At 43.8% G+C, this 18,037-nt stretch overlaps 1 protein-coding gene across 8 annotated transcripts in view; it reads right to left on the bottom strand.

Annotated features, from left to right (window-relative positions):
* The window catches only part of WNK2 (WNK lysine deficient protein kinase 2), a 184,993-nt gene that overhangs the window by 108,731 nt on the left and 58,225 nt on the right, over nt 1-18,037 (bottom strand). For all 8 annotated transcript variants that reach the window (XR_008445649.1, XM_054034431.1, XM_054034429.1 and 5 more), the window contains exons 3-5: nt 13,498-13,670; nt 12,234-12,454; nt 5,346-5,503 (exon numbers count right to left, since the gene is read on the bottom strand). Coding sequence is in view for 7 of the 8 variants with exons in the window: in XM_054034431.1 (XP_053890406.1) it covers nt 5,346-5,503; nt 12,234-12,454; nt 13,498-13,670 (552 nt within the window). In the remaining variant the exon portion in view is untranslated. The remainder of the gene's footprint in view (nt 1-5,345; nt 5,504-12,233; nt 12,455-13,497; nt 13,671-18,037) is intronic.

The raw sequence follows: 18,037 nt of genomic DNA, 5'->3' as shown, positions 1-18,037 counted from the left end.
TGAGAATTTAACTTTGTCACTACAGACGGGATCACAGACATGTTTCTGGTCTTTCCGTTGTTCTTTTGGTTGTGGCAAGAAGCCTAAAAAAAGTCATCATGAGAGTCCTTGGGGAGGGAAAAGTTATAAATGGAAGAGTGCCATTTTATTCTCTAGATTAACTCAGATGTTAAGGATGTACAGGTAGGGGCATGGGCTAGTAGTCGTCTAATCTCACAAAGAATCTTCAACCTACTCTGTAAAGGCCTAAGAAAGAGAAAATAACTCAAGGAATCATAGTGCGATATTGCTCTGGGCAACATGCTCACATCTCCGCACATGAAGGACAAACAGAGAATGATTAAAGAAAATGGAACTGCACCATGGGTCTGCTGGGTCAAGAAGCTTAGATAGGGGAAAGGGCCTTAATTGCAAAAATATAGTAATCTAGGGCTGCACAATCCTCTAAAAACAAAAGAGTGAAAAGAGGAAAGTTTCAGAAAGTAATTTAACAGTTTTGCTTGCCAACAGTTCCTATCACTATGAGCAACAGTAAAATAAGTTATTTCAGCAGCATCTTACACACTCTTAACAGAGAAAAGCTCAACATATTGTTTTGCTGTTAGAGTTTAACATCTGCTTGAGGAGGCGAGAAATATGAATAAGGAATTAAAAACAGTGTAATCAACGTGTTACTCTCCTATGCACTATGGTCCACTAAGGCTAGATCATTAATGACATACTCTTCCAATTTAAAGGACACAGGAATGCAGTTATATTTCTGGTGCATTGTTTTTCCTATTATTATTTGTATTAGCACAGCACTTAGGAGCCCTAGTCAGAGGCCAGGACCTGACGTGTACTCTACAAACACAGAATACAAAAAGTGGTCCCTGCCCTGCAAACCAATGTTTCATACAAATCTTCTGTAAATATCTGTATGCAGTGTTGTTGAAACCATGTCAGTTCTAAGTTGAAATATTTAGTAGTGTTCATGAACAAACCACATTTACATAATTTGTTCTTTATTTGAGAAGTTTATGGACACATTCTGCCCTATTGAGGCCCCTGTAAGGAGCAAAACTGAGTAGAATTTGGCCTCTTCATTTCTCTACACATTCTTAGCTACTTTGATCTAACGAGACAAATGAAAATGCCAGCTGCACTAACTGTGGAAAGCCTGTATAATCAACAGAGTTTGTTTTTATGGATTTTTTTAATGAGGTGAATCTTTAAATAATTAACTTTTTCTGCTCAGGTTGTCAAACCCATCTGTAAAGGCCTCATGTGAGGGGGGAATCTCAGGGTTCCGCTGCCTGCCTCCCAGAGTTCCCAGAGCAAGCCCCAGTCTTACAGGAGTAACATCCTGTCTAGAGAACAAACTGCAGTCCTGTCTGGTTACTCACAAAGATAAGCCAATGTGTTGCCCTTTGTGGTAGCCCCCTGGGCTGCAGAAGCAGCTATTCTCCAGGGGAAGTCTAGGCTGAGAGCAAGATTCACCTGGGTGGGAACAAGAGCCCTTCCTAAGGCTCTTATTCCTCTCTCTTATATCCTTACATTACGAGGACCAGCTCCTTGCTCCTCCCTCTGTGACAGTTTGCACACAGCCTCCAGGGTTTGGCAAGGCTTTTCTTTCCCTCCCCAAGCAGTTAGCTAATCCCTTCCTCATGGTGACACCGATGTCCATTTTTTCAGCTAAGGAATTCTGATACATTCACACTCCCTCAGCGGCTACTATCGCTTCCAGCAGCGCTGAGAAGTACATATAGGCCATCACATCATGCCAGCTGCACCTAGTCCTTGCTAACCCTTCTGGAAGTTCTTCCCAGGCTAGCTGTGTTTGAGGTACAAGGGACTCCCAGCATTATGACTTAGGGCAAGCAGCTTCAGCGAGCTACCAGATGCATTTTGCTTCTTTGGAAAGGGGTAATATGCACCGCCAGCTAAGGAGCGTGTTAAGATGACCAGACAGTAGCTGATGGGCTAAATGACTGTGTGGCTGCACATACCCCCTACTGTTTGGTGCTAAAATGTGCTGGTCCTGCTCCTGCCATTAGAACATTAGCTAGAGATTTTGTTCTGCAGCTCGCACCGCAAAGCAGCTCCATTATACTCCTCCTGCAGAGCAGAGGACGGGATGCAGCCCTCTGTAAGGAAAAAGGTGTTTCTAAGCTACTTTGGGCCGGGAGTCCAAGTAGCAGAGGTCCCACTTTGCTATGCAAAAATACACAGGAGTGAGTAAGAACTACTTCACTATTCAGTGGTGGCCTCATATTGTCAGCATATTGCCATGGATTCCACAGACAGCTCCAACATCACTTTGCTTATGGTGACACCAATGCCAACTTTTCAACCAAGGAATTCTGGCTCATCCATAATGCCTCTGTGGTTATCATCAACCCAGCTGAGCAGAAATAGGTCTATAAACACAAGGCCCTCTAGCAGAAGTACCTGGGTCTCTGCCTGCCAGTCTGACAGCAATGGCAGGGGAATAGTTAGGGACTGGTGCTCTATGTTACTGAGCTTTATGAGATTCAGTTATAAAGGCCCATACAAGCACTAGTTTTATCAGGCCAGGGTGCGTAGCTGGGTACCAGATGAAGGCCTCCTCTGCTCTGGCAGGGATTAAGGAAAGTGGAGCAATACGGTTATTAGATGGCATCTCCTGATTTGCCATTTTGGTCTCCAGCTTCATTGGCTGTGACCGTCACATTCAGGGGACTGTACTGAAACCTACATCCTCCACAGCCTCTTGGATAAGGCTACTGACCCCAACTGCCTTTCCAAGACCTGGCCAAATGGATGAACTGTCACTATACTGGGGCGGCTGTGACTGGCAGGATACTCCTCTCATCAGAGGAAAATGGAGAGAGACTAGCTGTGCTTTCGGGACCTTGCTTTAGAAGGTGTGAGCAATCTTCTCAGTCCATATACCAGGGGTGGCCAACCTGAGCCTGAGAAGGAGTTATTTAATCAATGTACATTGCCAAAGACCCACAGTAATACATCAGCAGCCCCCATCACCCCTCCCACCCGCCCCGCCACCCCCAGCACCTACTGCCTGCTGGGAGCCCTGCCGATCAGCACTTTCCCCTTCCTCCCCGTGCCTCCTGCCCACTGCGATCAGCTGTTTTGCAGTGTACAGGAGGCTCTGGGATGGAGGGGGGAGGAGCAAGGGTGCAGCAGGCTCAGGGGGGAGTGCAGGAATGGGCGGGGGCCTTCCAGTAAGGGGTGGAGTGGGGGCAGGGCCTGGGGTTGAGCAGTGGAAAGTTGGCACTTGTAGCTTTTGCCCCGGAGTCAGCACCTATGCAAGGAGCTACATATTAACTTCTGAAGAGCCGCATGCGGCTCCAGAGCTGCAGGTTGGCCACCCCTTCCATATCTCATGTAGCGTTAGACACTCACCACCTTGCTTGGGTCTGGCGTTAGAAATCAAAGCAACATTATCCGTAGGTCAGCTCGAGCTGTCTCTCTAGGCGTAGCTGCTTTTTCCTCGCAGCTCCATTCTAGGTCCTTAAGAGGAGGTGTGCATAGCCACTCCCACCTTTTTTATACCTAGGTGAAGCACTTGTCTCAGGGAGACAACAGAACCCACCTCATCAATTCTCAGGGGGAGTAAACTGGCTAGAAAGGCCTGGAGTGTTTCATGTGCCAGTGTGTTTGAAGTGTGTCACTGTGAAGAAAGTCATGGCGGGTGAGGCAGTATCTTTTATTGGACCAATTTCTGTTGGTGAAAGAGACAAGCTTTGGAGTTTACACAGAGTTCTCCAAAAGAACTCTGTGTACCATAGAATCATAGACTTTAAGGTCAGAAGGGACCATTATGATCATCTAGTCTGACCTCATGCACAATGCAGGCCACAGAATCTCACCCACCCACTCCCGTATCAAACCTGTGTCTGAGCCATTGAAGTCCTCAAATCATGGTTTAAAGACTTCAAGGTGCAGAGAATCTTCCAGCAAGTGACCCGTGCCCCACGCTGCAGAGGAAGGCGAAAAAAACCCAGGGCTTCTGCCAATCTGCCCTGGAGGAAAATTCCTTCCCGACCCCAAATATGGCGATCAGCTAAATCCTGAGCATGTGGGCAAGACTCACCAGCCAGACACCTAGGAAAGAATTCTCTGTAGTAACTCAGCTCCCACCCCATCTAACATTCCATCACAAGCCATTGGGCGTATTTACCGCTAGTAATATAAATATATGGAGATATACCTATCTCAGAACTGGAAGGGACCCTACTCAAAAGCACCTCTCTCCCCCGCAACAGAAGTTGGTTCAATAAAAGATACTACCTCACCCACCTTGTCTCTCTAATACCCTGGGACCACCTCAGCTACAACGAACAGTGTAAACAACAATCTGAAGAAAGTATTGTGATAGTGGTTTCACCTAATGGTAACATCCCAGCATAAAAAAACCGGTAGAGTGGCAACTTCAGTTTCCATGCAGGTTGTGATTTTCCACTGATCTCTAGGTCTCCATTAAAGCCACAGAGCTTTCCTAGGTAGGTTCCAGATCAACTCACATAGACAAGGACACTTGGGATTTGTTCTCCAGCACAAGATCATATACAGTGGTATAAGCGATCACTCCAGGCTCCCTTTTAGACCACCTTCTCCTCCAACCTAGCCTCCCTCTTGTAGATACAGTGGAGCCATTCCCCAGTTGTGTATTCGTAGACCCTACAGAGTTCCCAAATGCAGTTATAACACTATTAATCATGGACTCCTTCCTCTCAAGTGACCTTCAGATAACTTGTTACACAGATAAGCTGTCACAGAGGAAGCTATAAGGCAGGAGGCTCTAGTGCCAGAGGTCTGAATCAGATTATATCCTTTGCCACAATGTAGGAACATTAAGAGAGTATCTAGAGGCTGCAATGTAGCAATTAACCTTTTTCTTCCACTATAACGTGAGTGGAACAATTCTGAACTGTGGGAAGCCCGGTTGAACTGGGAGGTCCCCATTTGCAAAAAGAACAGCACTCCCCAATCCCATCTACTTTGACTTCTGTAGATAAAAATCAATAATAAAAACACCCAAGACCACAGAGAGAGATTATTAAAATTCGCCTTATGCAGCTATAATAAAACCAAATGCCAGATAGTAGTAAAGCAACTGTGGAATTTTAGACATTACAAATAAACCTGCAAGCATCTTCTACCTCCCCAAAGAGGAGAAAGGAGACATGTAATTTCTACCCGACTAGTATCCCACCACAACATACATACCAATTCAGAGTCCAAAACAGCATATTGTTGAAAAGGTTAAGAAAGTACTTCAACTGGCTTCAGATTATAAAGACCCATGCTAAAAAAAAAAAATCTGAAGAAAAATGTAAGTACACCTATTAAAGCTCACTTACACAGGTTACTTTCCGGTAAATCTGAGCAGCATTCTGGCATTCTGAGTAGGGGTATTCTGAGGTAGCCATTTCCAACATGCACATTCCAAAAGCATATACGTCAACTGATTCATCATAGTGTTCTTCATACATTTCTGGGGCCATAAATTCTGGAGTACCTAGACAAAAAAGTATTTAAGTTAGACACAAACAGTAAATATGTTTCACTGCAGTTTTTTCCTGATCTATAAAAATGTACCCATTTCAGCTGAGTCTGTGTAAATGCAAGATTATTTTAAAACAACGAGGTTAACTAAAATAACGCCCCCCAACAAAAAAACAACCCCACACATAACTGCCCCTACCCTCACCAGTAACGTTGTGAGAAATGCAGCTGTGTGTAAGAATTCCAGAAGTGAATAGCAAATCCTGAAGTGAAACACTGTGATGTTGCACTCCATAATGTTTTATGGAAATATGCTTATAAGTGTAAATGTAATGTAACTGGAATATGCTTTATGCAAAAGATCTCTTGTAAGGTATCATTACAAAGCTTCTGATCTACTGAGTGTGTTAATCCCATTTGTTTGTATGTATTATTTCTATGTCTGGAGTTAGGAGAATAAGATATAAACTTGTATTACTGATGTAAACATATTAAGTGGAAGCCATTAAGAGTGCTTCAGAATCAATGACCTGTAAATGAATCTGTTTACTTGCAAACCTTCCTGGGTACGTGCGGGCCAGCCCTAGAAGAATGGAGACTAGGGGTCTAACGGGACATGTGAACATGTCACCCGATACTGGAATCCATCTTAAATCTGGTACTTTTCCATTCAGAAGGAGGGGTGAGGACCCAGAGAGACAAAGGATTCCCGCCTTGTACCAAAGCTATAAAAGGGAGTGGAGCAGGACAAAGGGGCCCCAGTCATGAGAAAGGCCCTGCTTTTCACCTAAGATGCCTGCTGGAACTAACGAGGACTGTACTGGGGAAAGGATTGGTCCCAGACTAGGAAGGAGTCTAGTCTGTGAAAGAAGCTTATTGGAACATCTCTTAGGGTGAGATTTACCTGTAATCAGTTTCTTAATGTATTAGGCTTAGACTTGCATGTTTTTGTTTTATTTCGTTTGGTAACTTACTTTGTTCTGCCTGTTATTACTTGAATCCATTTAAATCCTACCTTTTATACTTAATAAAATCACTTTTGTTTATTAGTAAACCCAGAGTAAGTGATTAATACCTGGGGGAGCAAACAGCTGTGCGTATCTCTCTATCAATGTTATAGAGGGCAGACAATTTCTGAGTTTACCCTGTATAAGCTTTATACAGAGTAAAACGGATTTATTTGGGGTTTGGATCCCATTGGGAGCTGGATGTCTGGGTGCCGGAGATGGGTGACCTGCTGAGCGATTTTTGGTTAAAGTCTGCACCTTTGGGCACATGGAAAAGACCTGGGTCTGTGTTGCAGCAGGATAGCATATCTGGCTCAGCAAGACAGGGTTCTGGAGTCCCAAGCTGGCAGGGAAAACAGGCTCGGAGGTTAGCTCAGCACATCAGGTGACAGTCCCAAGGGGGACGCTGTGACCAAACCTGTCACAAACACAGAATAGGGCTTGGAAATAAACTGAAAGTTTCATAATGATTTTTTTATGGGACATGGGGAGACAGAGAAGGAGAAGGGAAAGAGAAAGACACAAGAAACTTCACGTTTGATCTAGACAGTTTACAGATTGTTTCCAGCAATACAAGTAGTAATTACTTAGCAAGTTGCACTTTTGATGGGATGTGTGGTAGTCCAAGTTCTTATATGAAGTCATGCATGAAAAGCACTAGCATTAAGACTGATTTTACCATCATTGCAGTGAGTAGAAATCAACAGAACTACTCAGAGTAAGGTCCTTCTTGGGTGGGGGCTAGGATAGCAGAAATTGGACACACTGTGGTAAACCTGAAATAAAACTCCATCATAACTGGAACTAGCAGCTCATTACAAATCGCTACCTAGAATCCCTTCAAAAGTTCCCTTTTCTATACAGCAAATCAAGAACAAATAGAAGTAGTAATGACATCACTGATATGAGTAACTCCCATGCTAAGCGCCAAGACTCGGAAATTCAGTCACAACAGTTGTTTAACTCTTGTCAAAGAGCCTCTGAAAAACAATTACTTTGAATAGTGAGGTCTACAGAGCTGAACTGATACTTTTAGCACTGGTGCTTGCTTCAAACAATTTATTCAAGGAACTGCATCTAGTCATGGAATGGTTTATGCTTGGATGGTGGGAGTCTATACATAAAATATAATGTTCTTATCAAATGGATGCCAGGAAAGATGCAAGAGAAGTGAATAAGGCAGTGCTTAAGCTGAACATGAATTATCTAGATCTCATCACAGATCTTAAAGGAAGAAAGAGTATTTCCACCAGCTAGGATATCAATGAGAGGGTGCAAAAAGGGACATTTGTTTTCTCTAGCTACATTAACAGTAATGATTTTGGTTTCTGAAGGACTCCTAGTGGCCCATGTCATTCCCTAATCTTCAACAAAGCATGGATTATGGGTTAGTAACCAAACTCACTTCCTTCTTGGGATTTGGCTTTATTGGCATCTCAGGCCAGGTCTACATTAGAAACTTTTGCCAGTACAGTAACTCCTCGCTTAACGTTGTAGTTATGTTCCTGAAAAATGCAACTTTAAGCAAAATGATATTAAGCAAATCCAATTTTCCCATAAGAATTAATGTAAATGGGGGCGGGGGGGGATAGGTTCCAGGGAAATGTTTTTCACCAGACAAAAAACTATATACACACACACACACACACACACACACACACACACACAGTATATGTCTTAAACAAACAATTTAATATTGTACACAGCAATGATTGTGAAACTTGGTTGAGGTGGTGAAGTTAGAGGGTGGAAAAGCGTGGGATATTTCCTGGGGAATGCCTTACTGCTAAATGATGAACTAGCATTCAGCTGAGCCCTCAAGGGTTAACATTTTGTTAATGTAGCCTCACACTCTACAAGGCAGCATGAATGGAGGGAGGGGAGACAGCATGGCAGACAGAGACAGAGACACACACCCTGTGTGTGGGAGAGAGAGAGAGAGATGCGTATTGCCCCTTTAAGTGTGCTGACACCACTAAGTACATTGCCTATAAAAAGACCTGGAAGTTGAGACAGCAGCTGCTGCCAGCAAGCTCTCTCCATCCTGAGCCCTGTCCTGTCCCAACCCTGCTCTATATGGAGAAGGGGTAAGCTAGGGTTACCATACGTCCGGATTTTCCCGGACATGTCCGGCTTTTTGGTCCTCAAATCCCCGTCTGGGAGGAAATTCCAAAAAGCCGGACATGTCTGGGAAAATAGGGAGGGGTCGTGAGGCTTGGATCCAGGCTGGAGCCGCTGGGGCCGGAGCCGGAGCCGCTGGGGCTGGCGGTGCTCGGCCGCCAGCCAGCGCCACTCGGCCAGGGCCGGAGCCGCTTGGCCGGGACCGGAGCCCCGGGGCCCGAGCCGGAGCCTGAGCCGAGCTGGAGTTGCCGGGGCTGGAGCCACCGGGGTCGGGGTGGGCTGGAGCCGCTCGGCCGGAACCGGAGCCGGCGCCCCAGGGCCCGAGCCAAGCCGGGCCAGAGATGCCAGGGCCGAGTCACTCGGCCGGGGGGGCTGGACTGGGCTGCACCTCCTCGCACCCCCCCTGCCACAGCCCCAGCCCCAGCCCCAGCCCCAGCCTACCTGCTGCCTGCCTGTTTCAGGCTTCCCGCGAACATTTGATTTGCGGGAAGCAGGGGAGGGGGAGGAGCAGGGGGGTGGAGCATTCAGGGGAGGAGGCGGAGTTGGGGCGGGGACTTTTGGGAAGGGACAGAGTTGGGTGGGGCTGGGGCGGAGTTGGGGCGGGGCCGGGGCCCCGTGGAGTGTCCTCTTTTTGTTTTTTTTAAATATGGTAACCCTAGGTAAGCGGGGGGGGCAGGAGTAGTGGGGAGGGGGACACCCTGACATTAACCCCCCTCTTTTGCCCTCTCCTGCACAGCAAGCAGGAGGCTCCTGGGTGCAGCTCCAAGGCAGGGGGCAGGAGCAGCACATGGCAGTGGGAGGAGGGATAGCTGAACTGCCAGCAATTGGTAGCCTGCTGGGCAGTTGCCGCACAGGGAACTTAGGGGAGTGGGGAGCTAATGGGGGGCTGCCGGTCCACCTGGTTACAAGCCCCCACCAGCTAGCTGCAACAGGCTGCTCTTTCTGCAAGCAGGTGGCTGCCAAACAAAGTTATAAGGGAGCATTGCTCAACTTCAAATGAGCATATTCCCTAATTGATGAGCAACGTAACAACGAAACAACGTTAACCGGGACGACTTTAAGTGAGGAGTTACTGTATAGCAATGTTGGTTAGGAGTATGATTTTTTAAAAATATTTCTATACTGGTAGAAAGCCTAGGGTAGACACAGTCATAAGTGCTTTTGCTGGGGAACAGGTATCAACTGTATCAGTAAAAGCACTTTTCTGCTGGTATAAGCTGCATCTGCAATAGGAGGGTTTGCCAGGATATCTATACCCACAAACCTTTTCTGGTACAGACCTGGCCTAAGACACAAAATAAGCCTCAGCCTAATCTTCTCCCAGGTTTGATACTCCGAGGGCCTCTCTCGGGCCCTCCTCTGTTCTTGTTGCCACTACCTCAAAGCCACTCCCTTTATATCCTAGTTGGACCCACCTGTCAGCAAGACTCAGCTGTAATTACCCTGAATCTTGATAAAGAGTTTTAACACCTTGGCTTAGGGTGACTTGACAGAAAAGTGCTGCATTGTGATACTGGACCTTTATCTGCCACCTGTGACAGAACCTTACATTGCAACTACAAAATGTTTCATGGCTGTGTCAGATGTGAACTATGCTCTACAGAGCCACTACATTGCCACTGAATCCCATTCCGCCTAGAACAAAGAGAAACTGGTGAATTATGCAGGATTTGAAGTAACTTGGTCTCCAACCTGAGGAGGGAGCAATCTAAAAAGCAGGAGATACTATAGTAGCATTCCAAAAATATTGTCCAAGGGGCAAGAATCTCATTTGGTCTGTGTATGAATTCATTTTTAACTAATCAGATTCAAAAGATTTTCTGTATGCTTAATAGTCCTTAAAAACTGGAATAACTATGGGCTCAGTATTCATTCACAGAACCACTGATCTGCCCAATGCTACTCAATCCATTGCTCTTTTTTGTAAGCACTTTTCTGAAGAGAATTACAAAAGGTAGCCAAGTCTATAAAGGGGTTTTCTCAACTTCCATTAAGTCTTGCCTACTCTAGGATTTTTCCCAACAGTTTCCCTCTACTACTACCATCACTAGAGCGGATAAGTTGCCAACAGCCACCAGTATTTTTGCTACCGTCTTGTCTAGATCTGCTCTGAGCAGGTTTGATAGCTCAGTGGTAAAAATTCTAACAGCCACAAAAGCCTCAACTACATTACTGGTATTAGTGGTGATAGTGAGGATGGAAAATTTTTGAATGGAAAACTTGCCTCCTAGAGTGGACAGAACCTTCAAATATCAAAATCCAGGGCCAGATCCTCAGCTGGTGTAAATCAGCATGGGTTCATTAAAATCAACGGAGCTAGACAGATTTACATGAGTGGAGGATCTGGCCACAAAATTTCAGCCACTTTAATATCAATGATATCAGTCTAACACCTATATGCTGGTGTTACTGAAATATACCAGTATAAATAAAGGTATTCTTTTATTAAGCTTTAGGATGCAAAAGAATTCCTTAAGCAATTACTTTTCAAAAGAGCATACTGTTTTGCTGACTGGGGAATAGGTGTTACCAGGATTAGTTTGCTATGATAAGATATTATCCACTCCTCCAGAAGCCTAAAAGCTTCTTTATGAATAGAAATTGAATTTTAGAGTATTTAAATACTGTAGCTGGAACATGAGCATTGCCATGATAACTTCCCTCATCTTTGCTACTTCATTTTCAAATCACAACGTTCTAAAACTTTCACCTAGAAAACTGAAATTTTCATGGTCTTAAGTCTCCAAAGGGTAAATTTGCTTGGGAAGTTTGAGTGAAAGGGGTTGAACTGATTTAGAATTGAGGAAAAGGGGCATCATACACACTTTCTCCACTCAAAGAAGTGTTGCAACAACTTCGTTGGTGCCAAAGTGGCTGGGGCTAAAAAGTTAACATTTGGCAGGGAAATACTGCCCTTAGGCCTCGATTCAGGAAAGCACTTAAGCATGTGCTGAAATTCCACTAAAAATGGAGATAAAAATTGCTGTCTGGCCTAGGAGTGCTTCCTTGAATTGGGGCTTTCCTGAGGAGAAGGCCTTTGAATGTTCTGGTGAAAATCGGTTTGATTTTAAAGTGTTACTAGGTTTCAGTAAAATAGCAGTCCTGGGATACAGAGTACTTGGGTTACGTGGGTTTTTTTTTTTTAAAGACACGTACTCACTGTAAAGTGAAAGACAGCTGCAGTGCAAGGGTGCTGCTAATGTAGGCCCGCAGCAAATGAGTATGTCTCTGAAGGCAAAAATAAATGCTGAACTAGCGACTCATTTTTTTAGGATGAGAAATGAAAAGGACATACATAATTAAGGTTTAGTCAAACATTACCTATACTGAGGATATGGGGAGAAGACATTAAAAATCATTTAAGAAGAAATAGGGAGGCCTCTACTGTTTTGATTTAGAAGAGAATTTACCATGGCCATGGTAACATTTTCTAGATAGGACCATAGACTGAGATTTTCCTAAGCAGTATAGAGGATTTAGCCACACACAGCCACCTTCATTTCTGCAGCCAAACTACAAGGATATAAACACTAAAATGAAACAAACAATGCGAATAAGAACAGCTCACCACCAAAGCAGGACAAGAAGGGCAACAATGCAGAACAGAATGATTACCTATTACACTTTTGGCAAATGAAGCTCTTTTGAGGGTTGCCAGACCTAAGTCTCCTATTTTCACAGATCCAGTCGGTCCCGTAATAAAAATATTGTCACATTTTAGGTCTCTGTGAATGATTGGTGGAGTTCTCGTGTGCAAGAACAGCAGACCTTTCAGGATTTGTCGGCACCAGCTACGAAGAACTTTTGGTTTCATCACTTTAAATCTTTTCAGATACCTGCCACAAAAACACACAGAGCAATAGGCATAAAGAAAAAAAGCGTTATATAAAACTCTAAAGGTTTTACAATGGGCAAAACTATGACCTTGTTTTGAATACTCCTTCCTCCCCCCCCCATACCACAAGCAGCTCAGAGACAGCATCATGGTGAAAGTAAATTGTGCTCTCTAAAGAAAGCACTGAGACATTTCATTTTTTTGGGAGGAAGTTAGTTATTGTATCATGCTTCCCTGGTACAAATACCACCAATATTCAGACGTATGGAAGTTTAATAGTAAAGCAATTTATTTTATGCAGAGACCTATGCTAGAACATAAATGTTTTATGTATTCAGATTAGCACAATATGGAAGTCTTTTCATCTCTGTACTGCAGACCTGCATTTATACCATTAGCCTAACACACATATCTTGACTGTAGATATGGAGGGTATGTTTTGGAGGAACTCAAAACCTGCTTCTTGCACTTGCAGAATGGCACGTTGGAGATGTGCAGTGATGTGTATTACTCCCATCGGGGATGAAAATCTGTTCCGAAGTTTGTGCCAACTGCTTTATAACCAACTGAACAAGTGTCAGTACCATAAGCTATTAATTAGTGCTGTTTAGGAGATAACCTGGAGCAGCTCTTGCATCAAAAAATGAACCCCTCCAGCTAAAGAACTATTTTATTGCAGTTTTGTAATGCAAACCACAAATCCAACCACCGCCCCAAAAAAACAAACCAAAACAAGCAAACAAAACCACTACCAACAACAACCCGACAAATTCAGACGGAGCTTCATGTGCAGAATAGAAAACAAAGGCGAGAACTGCTGACAGTTACATAACTGAAACAGTAGCTCAGGGGAAAAAGCAAAAGGTGCTGAAATTCTGCTTTCAAATCAACAGAGTTCAAACATGGGGACAATGACTGAAGGGAGAGAACAGATCATTTTTTTGGTCCTGAGATGCCTTTTTTCCCCACAGAGTCTATAACTAGTATTTTTCTAAGAATTTCTGCAGCTATTCTGAGATGCGTCACCAGGAGCACAGTACTTACGTTTTTAGCGTTCCAGAGGTCATCAATTCAGTAACCAGCACTATACATTTTTTTCCTTTTACACAGGACTCCCAGAAGTCGTAAAATCTAACAATGTTTGGATGCTGAAGACCTTTCAACATTTCTGCTTCCTCCTTAAATCTCTGTCTCTCTACTTTTGTCAATTTTCTGTCCTGTAATCCAAAATAAGCATTATTAGTATTGAATAAAACTTTTTTTTTTATTACTTTGTAAGTCATTTACTATGGTTTTGACTGTACTAGTTTTCTTTTAAGATCGGGTCAAGCATGATTATTATAAAAACTACTTATATAAAAAATGAGTAATGTGGAGGAACAAGAACTTCATAGGGGCATTAGCCTTAAATTTAGTTCTTGTCATCATTAAGTTGTGTCTCTGAGCTGAGCTGAAAGTAGCCCTGTATCCATTTTCACCTTCTGAGGCATCACTAAAATCCCACAATTGAACCATGTCAATGGTTTGGTGCATTCACATATATCTAAATGATTTCATTAGATTAGTTTTGAACCATTTTTGGTCTTGAAAGTACAGTTAACTGGAAAGACTGAAAAAACAAATGCAGGGCCTGATTTTCAGGTGTGCTGAGTACCCCACAATGCCTGTGGATATCATTTACAATTGAGGACACTCAACACTTCAACAGATCAGGCCTGTAAGCTGCATGTTACTGAATAAAGGGTAAGCTCCTCCTTACGTGGATGGCCTTTTCCATTGCTATGGAAACAATCTAGACAATGCCACCTCAAAAAAGAATGTGCCAATTTTTCTGCTCATTTACAATTCTGCCTGTTCTTCCAAGCTATTTTACACTAAATTCAACCCCAAAAAAAGATTTAAAAATTGACTTTGTGCTTTTGTCTTCTCTAGGATGTAAAAAGGCATCCTGAAAATGTTTCTTGCCTGATTTTAAGATCAGAAATATCAGGAATGACAAATTCCATCTTCCTGGTTTTCCTGGAGAATCTCTGAAAGGTCTCAGGGATATTTAAACTCTTGCACCTTAATTGAAGAGGCAAGGGTGTTTAATCATAAGCAAATGTTTAGACCCTGAAGATAGACAGGTGCAAGAGTTTAAAGGAATGACTTAAAATCTTTTCCTTTCAACTGTCCCCCTCTTGACTCTTGGGATGGTGTCAACCCACTAGTTCTTCAGTCAACCTTCCAGTTTCCACAGAGTAGAAGTACAATGAAAAAAGGTTTAAAGAAAAATCTGTTGGGGAAAAATGCACTCCTGCAGCCTTAGAGGCAGATGGGATTTGGCTGGATTGGCAGGGGAAGAGGGCTGTGGCTCCTTTAAGGATACCCATCTCCCCCCCCCCACCTCCCATTGCAGGAGTCCAGCTCCCTCATGAGTCTTGGGATATGGATAGCTGGGGGGGGGAGGGGAGGAGGGGAGGGAAGAGGAGAAGCATCATCCTACCTTACTGGCCAGTTGGTGAGGGAACCCACTGGCTCCCATGCACCCAAGGGTCAGTCACAGAAGCCCTTAAAAATCCCTCAAGCCTTCTTCATAAATCATAGAAAAGCCACAAGCCTAAATATTTACTCTCATTAGGAGAATCCATTTAATACTGTATGATAACCTGTGGTCAATCTCTCTCCCATGGACAGTAAAGAAGATTAAGATCACTCCAGTCCACTGCCCTACAAATAAAGCTCCTTAGCTCTTTAAAAGGCAGAGCTGTTTCTTACTGACCAAACTCAGAGCTAACAAATCACTTGGAACACATGCATTTATCAGGTCCAAAATTAGTTCATTTTTCAAACTCAGACATTTTACTTTTCTCAGCAACCTTAGAGGGATGTAGATAATAATAGCCACTTAGCAAATTAAATTGTCACTTGGCTTATTTTTAACTGAGACTCTGAAGGAGATAATGCTATTGCCATATTGATACGGCCTCCCTGCATCTGCAGTGAAAAGAATTCCACATGGTAATAAGAATTCTCATGGCGGGAGACAAACGGGCTTTATATTGGTAGAGATTTTTCAGAAAATCCAGGCCGAAATTTGCTACATGTTTTAACTCATATTTATCGCCTTAGAGGGAAGAAAGTCTACCCTCGAGGGGAGTGTGAGGGGGAAGGAGGCGACATTTAAGTTTTCCAAGGATTGCTAGACGTGCCAGCTTTGCTGCTCAGCAGCAATTTTCAGTTCTCTCTACATTTTACTGAGCAGCAGCAACGTTACTACTCATACTAAGGTTGCCCAGGGCAACAGCAACACTCTTCTCCATCTGAGCAGCTGCTTGCCTTGTTGGGGGCAGATCCCGTATTACAAGGCAAGGCTTGCAGCAATACACTTGCAGCCGTTCTACCAGTCACAGGCAGACATCTACGGCAGTAACTACAATTGGCAGTAACAAGGCACCACTGCTGCTGTTCTATATCAAACCACTTTTAAGAAAGCTAAAAAATGGTGCCCAATGAGCCTGCACTGACGAGTCTGACAACTGCTTTCAACCCCATCAGTCCTTCCCCTAATGCTGAGTTTCCTTTTAATTTAAGCCCTGTGGAATAAATCAGACACACTCCAATTAAAGAGGAAAGGGAGAAATTCCCTGTGAGAGTCAGGAAAAGCATACTGTTGGGGGGGGGGGGGGGGGGAGAGGGGAGTCAAGACAGGAGCAGGAAAGAGACAACAATAAAGTGGGCAATTTTACAAAATGTTCTAAATTTTAAAAAAATATATCACAGTGCTCTTTGATTCGAACTTTTAGGTTTCTGAGCATCTTGGGGAATTTTCCACCCGTAGTTCTTGAGTAACTTTAAAAGTGTTAAGCAAATATACAATAGGCAAATTATATTCTATATCCCTGGCTGCAGATTATGTGCCCAAGTGTACTGGGACTGAAGACTCAAAAGTATCCAGGAATGGATGACAACAAAAACCACACACATTTTGGATTGGACAACAGAACCTGACACCTCCTCCCCCCTTCAAACCAGCTTCATTTTTCATACCCACTTCTTTAGGGAACATATTTTTAAATCAAAAGAATACCTATAAATAAGTTCTAAAGAACAGCAACACAGTTTCTTCTGCTTACAGAAGGAGCATCAGCCTCAGAAGAGAGCCAGTGCCAATTGCCAACACTTGAATGACGAGCGTAGGGGTAGGTAAAGTACGTTCCAGGTCTGGGTCAACCAGTCCCACTGTGCAAACTTCAAAAGAGTCAAACTGATATTGTGTACAGTCTTTGTAAGAGTTTACAACCAAGCTGCTCAAATTCCATCAGGTTCAACCTGACCCACAAATTGCTGGCCAAAGCATAGGCTCTTTTTAAGAGGGCTTAAAAATTAATCTGTTTTCTGCTTTGAGGCAGGAAAAAACCTATCCTGGTTGCTGTTTTAACTACACAACTCACTCAACGTTCATTTGGAAACCAAAAATCTTTACTAAGGTTGTAAGCACATATTCTCAGACTGTATAATGCACACAAGGCAAAGCTTTAAGATGAAGATAAAGTCATATGTTAGGAGGCCAGGAGAGCCTATGCTGAGGTGACACCGGAGCAAACCAATTCCACAAAATAAGTGTTTGGAAATCACGGAACCCTGGAATATCATGCCTACGGTCTCTCAAGTTGGGTGCCCAAAATCAGGGGGAATTTATGACAATTTGGGTGTAAAGTGACTAAGCCAGGGTTAGCCAATGAGTTTGTTATAGTCTATTCCTACCTAGGAGCCTCACATTTAATGACTATGCAGCACTTCCTCCCAGACTGCAATCCTGTCTTTAGGGGAACCCTCTGCCCAGCGCACAGCCCAAGCTGGTGGGCAGAATGCTGAGCAGAGAGGCAAGGAGGGAATCCTTCTCCGCAAACCACGGATCAGCCTCGGAGTCGCTCTGACGGCAGTCACTACTTCAGCCCAATAGCAGCAATGGCCTCAGCAGGCCCTTACAAAGTGCCCCTTTAACTGCAAGGTAAGGGTCAGTCTCACACTTCCGCTGCCCCGGCACCGCTGCACAGGAGGTGCATGGCCATCCCATACTGCCAGCCTTTCCTTGCACCCCAGTTCATCTTCCAAAGGGATCCTCTGCAGACACAAGTGAGGCAACTGGATGTGCCCCTCCATTTCCCCTTTGCTTCATTTTATTCAAATCCCTTCTCCTCCTTCTCACTTCTTTAGCATCAGCTGCCACAATCACTGTACTGACAAGGCACTGTGCTGTGGAGAGACAAGCAGCTGTCTACCAGTCCGCGCTTACCAAACAAAATAGAAGAGTCATTCTGAGTTAACATACAAGCTCACTGCTTAGTCAATTTTCACTTTATTGGTTTTATCCTATAGATTTGCACTGAGTTTCCACCAAATCGTGAGACTCAAAAATACTTTGAAAAAGTGTTTACAGTGTGAACTGGGAGACACGAATATGACTTTGCAAATGACTACACACTTCATCTCCTTATAAGGTGTCCGAGCTTCTTGGCTCCTTTGAATCTCACTTTACTGGGACAAAAAATCTTGGCTCTGCAGGACAGATGTTTAAGCCTTTCAACACTCCTGCATAGCA

Source organism: Malaclemys terrapin, chromosome 7 (assembly GCF_027887155.1).
Source record: "Malaclemys terrapin pileata isolate rMalTer1 chromosome 7, rMalTer1.hap1, whole genome shotgun sequence".
Taxonomy (NCBI): domain Eukaryota; kingdom Metazoa; phylum Chordata; order Testudines; family Emydidae; genus Malaclemys; species Malaclemys terrapin.
The sequence above is the reverse complement of the archived record's forward strand: the minus strand, read 5'-3'. Positions and strand labels throughout refer to the sequence as shown.